The sequence below is a fragment of the Amia ocellicauda genome, chromosome 17 (genome assembly GCF_036373705.1).
Source record: "Amia ocellicauda isolate fAmiCal2 chromosome 17, fAmiCal2.hap1, whole genome shotgun sequence".
Lineage (NCBI taxonomy): Eukaryota > Metazoa > Chordata > Actinopteri > Amiiformes > Amiidae > Amia > Amia ocellicauda.
Window position 1 is genome coordinate 22704007 of NC_089866.1, and position 12025 is coordinate 22716031.

Below are 12025 nucleotides of genomic sequence, written 5' to 3' on the forward strand. Positions count from 1 at the left end.
GAATTCTATGGGACACCACTGCCATTCTGCTGCAGAGGCTGTTGAGGGAGGTCTGTGTGGCACATATGTTAAGTCCTAACCATGGGTGTGTAAATGTGTGTGGCATTTTAAATGCTAGACTTCACCAGATTGTCAGTAACACAGTTTTCAGTGCATTTCATGAACGCACATGTGGTTTCAAAGCTATATTCCAACACATAGGGTTCCTCAGACTTGGGTTGAAAACAGCTGGGTGCTCTGATACCAATAGAACATTTGCTAACATTGCATAAATCTGTATAAGCTATACTCTTTCAAGTGCTCAATCGCTCATTAATGGTCTGCCCTAACTTGGTACATTCAGTAATCACTCTTCACTTGGGTAACTATTTTCAAGTATATTTTTTGGTTTGTAATCTTTGCAGTGACTTTTCAGAATACAATATTGCCACCTGCTGCCTGAAAGCAGCATGGCTGCTCTTTCACTCACAATATGGAATTATTCCTTTACATCTGCATTAAATTCATCATTTAATGCTCAGCCATAGTATATTTTCAATAGAAGCTCAGCAGAATACAAAACAGTATTTTACACACACAAAAAGTACAAACATACATTTACAGGTAGTTCAGCAAGATTTGTTTTGTTTTTTGCAGATACCCCATACATTTATTTACAAAGTCTTAAAAAAAAAAAAAAAAAAAAAATACCCCCCCAGTATTTTCCATACAAATACTGCAAATATCCATCTCCTTATAGAAAACAATCTGTATAAAAACATTCCTGTGTCTTCAATGTTTAGTTAGTCCTTTAAAGATACATTTTAATTTACACTCCAAAGAAAATACCCATTGGAAATAAGGGAATGAAAAAGTTTGAACAAAACAGGACAAATAAAAGCCCAAACATTTATCCTGTTTTAGTCAGTAAATGTATACAGCCCGAGTAAAATGTTTAAATACTGTGATTGCAAAAATACTCCAAAAGGGAAATTTTTGTACCCAAAAGATATGCCATTTGGAAACTGGCCATTGAAATTTGCTCTGTATGTCTTACAGGAACTCCCTCTCCTGTTACTGTAACGTTATAAGCTCCCCACCCACGGCCACCTGATCTCTGCACTGCTGACCGCAGCCCTCGCCGTTCTGTGATGCATTCTCCTCAAAGTTAAAACCCGTCAGGGAGCCACTGATGCGGTTTTGCAGTTGTAACTCTCAAAGTAATAGTCTGAAGGACACAACTGCTCATTACACATAATATACAAACAATGTAAATCTTTTAAACCACACATCATCACATGATCTCATTGCCAGTATGTGGATTCTTGATTGGACAGTTCTAGCATGGAAGCAGGTTCTCAATATTACATGATGATGAAATGGTAAAATACCCATTGTCGTATCTGAGCCCAGTCCAAAAGACTGTTCAGCAGACTGTAAGGTAATGCCACCATTCCCTCAGTTCCTTTTCAGCATGGTTTACTTTCAAGTAAAATAAAAACAAAAACACTCCATTAAACTATATCTCAGAATGATTCCCCTTTGTTATTAGGAAAAAGCCTAGAAATGTGTGATTGGCACATAGCACAGACTGAAGGTCAGCACCCCTGCCCACCTGCACTAAAGCAGAGAGGCAGGTAGAGTAGAGTCCTCTAATACTCTCTATTGTTTCTTGTCCTGCTTGAGATGCATAAATTGTATCATTTAGTTTAACAAACAGATCCAAAGAGACCATACACTTGCACTGCAGTTGAAATGGGATCTGCATAGTTTGGATTGAGGCAATGCTTTGCATCCTTAAATTACTCTCGAACTTGAGCTTAATTCAACAATTTCCATGATAGAGTAATGGCACATTTAGATTTTATAATATTCCCACCTTGAATCTTTACTGTGAAGTGTCAGTCAGAAAAATAAAATAAAACAAAACAAAACAAAAAAACCTTCTGGGTGGATTGCCCACAGAGAAGGGTATGATATCATCTTGGAGAAATAAAGCTCTCAATCCCTGGCATGACTTACAATACTTAGACATCTGTGTAAATAAAACTATCTGAGCGATGAGCTTCACACAAACAAAGAACACAAATCAATAAGCTTCCATTTCCAGAAGAGGTTTAAGGTGAACATGGAATCAAACAAAACCAGAAGGCCAGAGATCGGTCTGTAATTACACCAACAGAACTTTCTTTTCATGGTTGGGGCCCCCGATGCCAAGACCGAGAGGAAAAGAGGGCAGAGAGGTGGGCAGCATGGTGGGACTGCTGGTTTTCACAGATTCATCTTTAACACACATGTCTTTTTTGCACTAGGTGAGTGGCGCAATATCGTCTCCCAGCAGATCTGAGGGGAGGGGAGCAGACGCTGGGCATGGCGAGGTGAGGGCCGGCCGCTCAGATGTCCATGTAGTCGTCCTCCTCGTCCGTGTCGCTCTCCAGGGATGACTCCTGGCTCGACGTCTCCTGCACCTCCAGCGCTGGCTGGCACAGCGTCTCCTTCTTCACGTTGGCCGCCGACTGCGAAGACAGGATGGCACTCTGCACAAGATAACAACCAACAGCAGGCAGCAGAGCCCTTTAGAGCCGCTCCCCTTCATTCAGCCACTGCACTGTCCTGGGATGAGATGGGACTGAGTGGAGATCAGTTTGTTTTATGTATTAATGTGTTTATTTAGGCACTCTTGTGCAGAGACAGAGAAGTGGTGTTCCTGACTGGATGTTTGGTGGGGCAATAGGTTTAGTTTACCTGCTGTATACAGCGTTAAAGAGCATGAAACAATCAAATGAGGTTCAAAAAGAAATGACACTGACTGCTTATTAATGTCCCCACAGAATATAGAAAAATCGGTTTCCTCTGCAAGGTTGTGTGTACGAGACAACTAGATCCAGCCTACCTTTAGTTTCTGCTTCGTCTCCTCTGAGATGCTGCCCTTCGGGGAGAGCAGGGTGGGGGTGGGCGGGGTGACGGTGATCTCCGGGGGGAACTTGGTCACGGTGGAGGGGATGAAGAGCTTTGGCATGTTGGGTGGGATGCGGGATCGGATGCGGCTGCTGTCCAGCTGTTTGCTCTGTTGGCCGCCAGGGGAGAGCGGGTCGGGGGACGAGCTCAGAGACGTGGCTGAAGGATCGAGAGAAACAAAAGTTACTCGAGCCGAGTAGCTGCTCTGGCCAGCCTCAATAAAGAACACAGAAGAGACCTCATAACAGGTGATAAGGAATAATATACTGGGCTATGCTAATAGGTTTTAATAAAATCAACACAAACAAAGGAAATTAACAGGTATTACAATCCTCACATCTGACAGCAGCAGATTCATATTCCCTCTAAAGAGAAACAATATATAATCCTAGTGTGTGATTTATTCCCTAATTTGAGTCTGTAAAAATATAATAATTGTTAGCAGTCATCTTTAGGAACCACGCCTCTGTGCCAACATCCACATCTGCAATGCTGAGGGAAGTGTGAACCTGCAGTAGTCAGTTTAGGCAGCTGCACTCTTAGACAGTCAAGGACATTCTTCTCTTTTGGACAGATTTGCACAAGAGCTGCAGCTGAAAGCTCACCTTGGCAGACCGAGTGTGAGGGGTCGCCCAAGGCCTCCTGCTGGCTGAAGGCGCTCTCGGAGTGCCAGCCTGCCGGATCCTGCCCAGGGGACACACTCGCCATCTTCATCTGCTGGCACAAGTGGGACTCCTGCTGCCGGTAGCCCAGCCCCTCCAGAGGCTCATCCGGCTGGTCTGAGAAAGAATAGAGGTCAGAGGTCATCTTCAGTACAGCAGAGCACACATACATGCACATGCACATACTTAGCACTGGAGCTAAGCTAAACTCCAGAAATTGTAATGCCAGATGACAACCCATACTATTACAATGCATGTCCACCAGGTGGAAGCAGATATGCAAAAATGGGGGAAATGAGCTAATGTGAAACAGAAATAGCTGTTTATCTAACTACAGTTACATGAATAAACTACCTGTATACTTTACACAGCATCTTCAAACAAACACCTCTGCATTGAGGAATCTCACACCTTGCAATTACACAGACAGGTGGCTAGGCCTTGAGCCACACCGCATCGCATGGTGAATCCCACTGGCAATGAGACGGTAAATCAAACTAATCTAATTAGAGAGTTGCTCCAAATGGTGGCTGAGAATGAACACAGATTTAAGAGCAGCGCAGAGGCACTAGAAAAGCAGGACTGCGTGTGCATTTCAGTAGCGAGAAGCAGGAAATGTCACATAACACCACTGTCTGAAAGAACAGAAACAGGCCTGGAAAAGTACCATCCTACAGCATTGTAAGTCTCTGTGCTTTCTGTCTCACCATTTACAGTGGAACAACCTGGAATCCCATGCAACTATACCTAGGTGTTATAAAGACAGTCCTTTCATATTTTACATACTAAATGGTAAGTGTAAAAACTGAACAAGGGTTTTATGTTTTTATTTGCTAACACTGAAAGCTACAAAAAAAGGGTTACTTTATAAATGCCAACTTCAACACCATGTCCACTGCCACCCTGCCACCTGTGGGGCACTCCATACAGGAGTTTGACCAAGTGGTACGTCACCCCAGTTGAAAATCCCCCCTCCCGGGCTTGTGTCAAAACTGGATACTGCCCCTTTGAAAATCTCCTTCTCAGTGCGCTTTTGTAAGAGTACTAATATCAGATGTAATAATTCACTCTCTCACCGACCTCTTTGTCCATGTTGCCAGGGCAACCATTATTTGTAGATTTCTGTAGTGAGTGTCCAAACGCTGAGCTCTCCTCTCGCTGTTTGTGCGCGCGTGTGTGTGAAGGGGCTAAGCGTGTCTGTGTGGGCTGGCTGCAAAATCAATACTTTTGCCTACAATGCTCGGTTGCACTGTGCCTTGTATTCGGTTCACCTAATTAGGACAGCAAAATAAATGTTCAAGAAAACTGCCTGTGTCCAGTGTTTGAAAGCAACATAGAACAGGAACATGTGCATATAACTATTCTACGAGTATTCACACACCGTTTTCGTATTCAAACTTTCAATTTTGAAAGTTTTCTTCTTAGTTTAGTTCAGATGTACAGATAGAAGATTAGCAATAATAATTTAAAATATTTTGGAATCCGTGGAATTCATGATGTTTTTCTGAATAACATTTTACTATTTTGATTATTTTCAGTTGGAAATAGAAATTATTTCTAAGCATGAAGTGTCAGAAAATATCAGAGAGCCACAATACATCTGCTCAGGCATGATTTGAAAACGGAACTTAATTACAGAACATGAAAGGAGAAGTGTCTAAATTTGAGCTCCAAGCTGGACACACAAACTACACAAAAACAAATAGGTATACAAATGCATCAGTGGTAATATATATTCACACAGAATCAATCCCAAATATTTGTTTTCTTTGTATAAAAATGAAAGTAATATCCCTAAAGCTTTTGTGCTATTGTATTCTAAGGTCAATTAATCCTGGTGTTTGATGATTTATGTATGTACGGAAATTAAGTTGCAAAGCTCGTCTGCAGTCTGAGAAATTACTTCTAAATGACCTGGTGACAAATCCAACCTATTTGAGGCTGGTAATTTGGCAGGCAGCAGTGATTTTTTTTGGGAAATTACCGGACTAAATAATATATTACTGTAGCTCAGATGCACAGCCTGTGCTATTTGAAAAAGACCTTCTGAGAATTAGAAACAAATTATCCAAACAAGTAATCAAACAAAGAGCTAATATATGTGTGTGTATATTATATATATATATATATATATATATATATATAGGTGCCAGTGTTATGTTTTGACAATTAACTGCAGAACCTTACTTTATCCCTAGAGGGATGAGTTTATACTAATTAAAAACGTTGAATAGTCTACGTTAAAGCAGAACAGAGAAATGTTTTGTTGGTAATTTTCAGTTGTCCTTATGGTTATATAAAAAAATTAAAATCCAAAAGTAACTTGGGTATGTATGTACCTGTCTATCTAGCAATATAATCTATCATATCTTTACTATCTCACCTAGTTCTTATTTTTTAACATCCAAAAAACAGTTGTGATTTCTTCAGTGTTGCTGGATCGGTGGATGGGGCAGTTCAGTTTGGGATGTTTTGGGTTGAAAAATTTAAAATCCCCTTGTTGTGGCCATTAACATATACATTGATTATGAATTGTACCTACAACAGAAGGACTAAAGCTTAATATTATTAATGTAAATTTACTGATCATCTTTAACTATCCTTGGTTTTAGTCTTGCCAGCTTGCTATTTTCACATTATGATAAAACGCAGGAGAAAAAGTGGGCTGGATCTAATCAGTCTCCTAAAAGTGTTAAGTACTGGTTTTACATGCGTTTCTGGTCCATTGAACATGAGAAACGTGGAGTAGGAACATTTCCATGAAATAAAAAAAGTCATCAAGCAAAAAGGAAGCTATCTAATGTAGGTGTTGGGATATGTCCCTGACAGCATCTCTACTCCCTCAAAACAACACTTTGAATTAACTTCAAAATGGCTGCTTGACTTCCCCCTACAAAATCATGTACACTAAATGGATCTTTCTGATCACAGACACTTGCAAGGTGTTCTTGTTACACTGCTTAATTACCTCAGGATGCATGAGAACATTGTTTTTTTATGTCCTTATATAGCATCGTTGCTCACACTAAGTCAACATTAATAATTCACATTGGTAAGGCTGGCTTATGTGATTTTCAGCTTTTGCTTTATTTGATCCTCCCCACCCACCCATTTAGGAGAAAAAGATAGCCAGGAGACATGCTATCATCAATACTGATCAAAAACAGTCAACACAACTACCAATAGATGTTTGATTACCAGAATCATTCTCTCTTCTAATCACAGCTCCCTGTGTGGCTGCTAGGATATGTCAAATGAATATCAGGAATGACTAAGCTGATAATTAAGATGGGTTCTGTGAAACGCCTTCAATTCATTCAGTTAAACAGATCTTTATGGCCTGCCTTCATCAAATACATTCTCTTCAAATTACAGGAGTGGACAGACTCCTTTATTTGGAAGATATCTTAATATTGGATTTAAAATAAAACCTTATGTTATTCTCTACAAAGCCTTTACCAACATGAATCATTAAGCAGATTAAGGGCATTAGACGATTTCCCAATTCTATTAAACACATACAGTTAGGTCCATAAAATTTGGACAGTGAAACAATTGTTATCATTTTGGCTCTGTATGCCAAAATAAGGGATTTGAAAGGAAACAATCAAGATGTCCTTTAAATGTAGACTTTCATCTTTAATTTGAGGGTAGTTACATCCAAATTGGGTGAACGGTGTAGGAATTACATCAATTTTTATATGTGGTCCCCCCAATTTTAGGGGCTCAAAAGTTTTTGGACAAACTTAACATAATCATGAATTAAATTGTGAGTTTCAATACTTGGTTGCAAATCCTTTGCAGTCAATGACTGCCTGAAGTCTGGAACCCATAGACATCACCAGATGCTGGGTTTCTTCCCTGGTGATGCTCTGCCAAGGCCTGCACTGCAGCTGTCTTTAGTTCCTGCTTTTTCTTGGGGCATTTTGCCTTCAGTTTTGCCTCAATTGGATTCAGGTCAGGTGATTGACTTGGCCATTGCAGAACCTTCCACTTCTTCACCTTAAAGTCTTGGGTTGCTTTCGCAGTATGCTTCGGGTCATTGTCCATCTGCACCATCCAATGAGTTTTGAAGCATTTGGCTGAATCTGAACAGGTAATATAGCCCTAAACAATTCAGAATTCATCCTGCTGCTTTTGTCAGCAGTCACATCATCAATAAATACAAGGGAACCAGTTCCCTTGACAGCCATACATGCCCATGTCATAACACTACCTCCACCATGCTTCACAGATGAGGCGGTGTGCTTCAGATCATGAGCAGTTCCTTTCCTTCTCCATACTCTTCTCTTCCCATCATTCTGGTACAAGATGTTGTTCCAGAACTATACAGGGTTCTTTAGATGTTTTTTGGCAAACTTGAATGTGGTCTTCCTTTTTTTGGGGCTTACCAATAGTTTACATCTTGTGGTAAACCCTCTGGATTTACTCTGGTGAAGTCTTCTCTTGCTTGTTGACTTATACACCTACCTCCTGGAGGGTGTTCTTGATCTGGCCCAACTGTTGTGAAGGGGTTTTTCTTCACCAGGGAAAGAATTCTTCTGTCATCCACCACGGTTGTTTTCCGTGGTCTTCTGGGCCTTTTGGTGTTCCTGAGCTCACCAGTACGTTCTTTATTTTTAAGAATGTACCAAATAGTTGATTTGGCCACACAATGTTTTTGCCATCTTTACGATTGCTTTGTTTTAATTTCTAAAGCAAAACTGGAGGCAAAACACCCCAAGAACAAGCAGGAACTAAAGACAGCTGCAGTGCAGGCCTTGGCAGAGCAGCACCAGGGAAGAAACCCAGCATCTGGTGATGTCTATGGGTTCCAGACTTCAGGCAGTCATTGACTGCAAAGGATTTGCAACCAATCATTTTGTCCAATTACTTTTGAGCCCCTAAAACTGGGGAGACCACATATAAAAATGGGTGTAATTCCTACACTGTTCACCCAATTTGGATGTAACTACCCTCAAATTAAAGATGAAAGTCTACACTTAGAGCACATCTTGATTGTTTCTTTTCAACTCCATTGTGGTGGCATACAGAGCCAAAATGATTACAATTGTGTCACTGTCCAAATATTTATGGACCTATCTGTATGTAGAAAAAAAAACACACACAGACAGACACTATGGTCATGCTTCTCCATGTCTTGCACTAGGAGACCTCCCACCCCCATCATAAAAGGTAAAAACAAAGCTAATTTGGTAGAGATGTGTGCTACTGAGTAGTGGCTATTTTGTGATGTAAGTGAATTCCTGTATTTCCCACATAAAAACTTATAAAAATGACTTTCTGTTCATCTGTCTATTCTGGGGGACAGTTGTAGTTGGTAACTGACCTTTGCCCCCTGTCCTAGCTGCTACTCACCAGTCTGAGGGAGATAGGCCATGGCTGGGGCCGGGGGCTGCCTCGTCATCTGGGCCTGGTCCTGTGTGCTAGCTGGGGGGCAGTAGGAGGAGGCTGGCGGTTGCTTCTGCGGTTTGGGCGGCTGCTCGGAGCTCAGTTTGACCACGCTGTCTTGGGAGGCGGGGGTTTCCTGGGCCCCCCCTGGGGCTTGTGTCGCGGAGGAGAGCAGGGGGGTGGGCGTAATGGGGAAGAAGATCTCGCGGTGCTCCTTGGTGTGTTTAGGAGTGGTGGGTGTATCGCCAGCGGACTGAAACACAGAGCAAAGCATAGTTGAGAGCACTGCGTAGAAAGTGACACAAACAGTCCATCTCAGCGTTCACGGGAAAGTCTGGAGACTTCAGGCCAGGGCAGCTGTGCTACTGAATACAAGTGCCAACCACAATTCACAGGACTTACAACAAAAACACACAAAATAAAGCTGCTTATTAATTCCCCATTGAGGAAAACAATTACTGAAATAAGACCTTAATCTCCTAAGTTTTGCAAAGTTGCATCTGAAAATGTGAAGTGAGTGTTCTTACCTAAGGGGAGACAAGTATGACCTGAATAAAATCACCCCAACCAAACAAATCACTAATTTGTCCACACCCTTGCCCCCCAAAAATAAAACTCAGAAGAATTGAGAAATAGAGATACTTAATACCTCTTACAGAACAGCCACAATCTAGCAAGAGCACTGCAAATCTTACAGAATGGGGCTCTTCCTGCGAGCTTGACAAAGCTTACCCATTTTTTTTAAATATTATAATCAAGAGCCACACATGGCAGCTCCCGAGAGAGGAGCCAGCGCGGCGCTGCGTTGTGATGCTGTATGGCTCTGAGGAGCACAAAGCAGGGTGCCTCTGTCCCTCCCAGGCACTTTATGTGCTTCTTTTAAGGACCTCTCACAATTACAAGGGCTACGTGTACAACCTGTAACAACAACCACAGAGCTCCGAGATGCGCTGCCATGGCAACGGAGAAAATGCAACAACGGCAAACAAAATGGATGCACTCTTGCTCTAGTCTCAGAGTTCAGAAAATAGTTTTCTTCTTGAAGCATTTTCTTTCTGCCTAGTTATCCTGTCTTTACAAAACATGTTTCTAATCAATGACCAAGAATAGTACTGGGGGATAACATTTTTTAATTCTGTAATTCACAAATTTTCACAAATGTTTGCTTTGTTAATGTAGCTACCATACTAGCCAATCATTGTATAGGTTCAGTGCAATGGCATTATTCGTAAGCTAGTTGATAAAAACAAATCACACTAAAAATGATCAACCATAAGTTTTTGTAAACACTTCTAAAGACACAAGATCAAGAAAGACAAAAGAGACTTGAAATTAAAACGGCAATTAAAAGACTAACATTAACGTCAAAGAAATGTGCATTTCATAGCAAAACACTGCAACAATTGCACTCTCTTTATGATTTCCAAAGTTCTCAGTGAAAATCAATTCCAAGAATGTAGCACTGGGCTATGAAGGCAAATCCACGGCTGGATCATTAGCACAGAGCAGAATCTCCCAAATCCTTCAGATGTGTACAGATGTATGAAATAAAGACTCTCCCCACACTAGAGTAAAGGCAATTCATAGATCTCAGACACCAGTACACACCAGGGGACTCTGTGGATCTAAAATCGACCCTTATGATTTACTGTAACCCCTGTGTTTTCCAGATATTATCAAAGGGGATGTCTTGCAACACTATCATGCTTGGACCCATCTATTTATGAAAACACCTCATTACCTCAAACAAACATGTCTGGTTTTGATTCTGATATTTACACTTTAGTGAGAGAGATGACAGTATACTGTATATATGGGACCTCAGTGGGTGGGTGGGAGAAGCGATTAGGTGGTTTAGTTCATTCCAGCTAAGCAATGCCACAACTCTGTCTATATGGCAAATACATTTGTATGTGTAATAGAGGTATTCGAGCAGCAGAGAAGTGCAGCACATTTCACATGTGATTTGAATTTCTCACTTTTTTGTAGCCTAACATCACTGTCTGTAGAGATCACAAGAGTCTCTGCTTATGGAAAGAAGGCTTCAAGGTCTATTACAAACTAAAGCTGTGTGACAGTTGTGGATTCCTGAACTGGACGGTAACGGGCCAATTCAGAAAACAAGCTGGTGAAATGACTTGCGTGATAAGGCAGAATAATAAGAGTTAAACTGCAATGTAATCATGAAGAAAAAGCAGGGGAACTCCCAGAGTAGAGTTAGAAACCCTATAAAGCCCTGGATTGCAGGTTGGAAGAAGGCACTAAGGGACATTAATAATTAGGTTTTGCAGATGATGTTGCGTCTGTGGTCACCTCAGCATCAGCATCTACGTGGACAGGCAGCAGGGATGCGTTGTATTTGAAAGAACAGGATCACCAGTCTGAAAGTGATGCTCAGCTGTAAACAGTGACGTTATTTGTATTTGTATTCAGAATGATCATGCGGTGGTATTGTGCTTCATTTTCTACTGGGAAGTTTCCATTTTCTTCAATTATAAAAATATTAAAGGAATAGGACTTTGAATTGAGACTGACATAAAGGATTTGGTTCAGAGTTTTATATGGGCTATGAAATATTACAAAAACCCTTCTGGAGGCTGCAGCAAATTGGAAGCAATATTTAAAAATATATATGATGGACCTAATGTGTTTTTAACTTGTGAGAAAACCTCTTTAGAGAAGTCGCAGTTAAAGTCTTTATCTACCACCTACCGACCCAAAACAAATAAGCCTTGAAAACCACAAACTTTTAATGCAATAGAAGCAATAGAGCCTTTGAATAATAATAAAGAAAACCCCCAAATCTCCAGGCTGTCACTGTGCAGGATTTATCAGAGGGGCGTGAGTGCCGCAGTCTGAAATCAGCCGGGGCAGCCTTCCAGTGTGAAGATTTATTGTGGTCCATGCTAACCCATTCATCAAGCCCCACTCGCACTATAAATTCACTTTATCTTCTGCGTATGATTAACTTGACTTCAGAGTTGCCCTGCTGTTTTTCTATTCCTCCTGGTTTCTACGCCCACACTATCCGACGA

The 12025-nt window shown here is 41.1% G+C and overlaps 1 protein-coding gene across 7 annotated transcripts in view; it reads right to left on the reverse strand.

Annotated features, from left to right (window-relative positions):
- Positions 1 to 357: 357 nt before the first annotated feature.
- cabin1 (calcineurin binding protein 1) overlaps positions 358 to 12025 on the reverse strand; it is an 86426-nt gene continuing 74758 nt past the window's right edge. For 6 of the 7 annotated variants that reach the window (XM_066690005.1, XM_066690007.1, XM_066690003.1 and 3 more), the window contains 4 exons: positions 8958 to 9243; positions 3543 to 3716; positions 2873 to 3096; positions 358 to 2516 (listed from right to left, as the gene is read on the reverse strand). In XM_066690005.1, the coding sequence (XP_066546102.1) occupies positions 2373 to 2516; positions 2873 to 3096; positions 3543 to 3716; positions 8958 to 9243 (828 nt within the window). In that variant the 3' untranslated portion in view covers positions 358 to 2372. The remainder of the gene's footprint in view (positions 2517 to 2872; positions 3097 to 3542; positions 3717 to 8957; positions 9244 to 12025) is intronic. The other variant, XM_066690004.1, reaches the window with a different exon arrangement.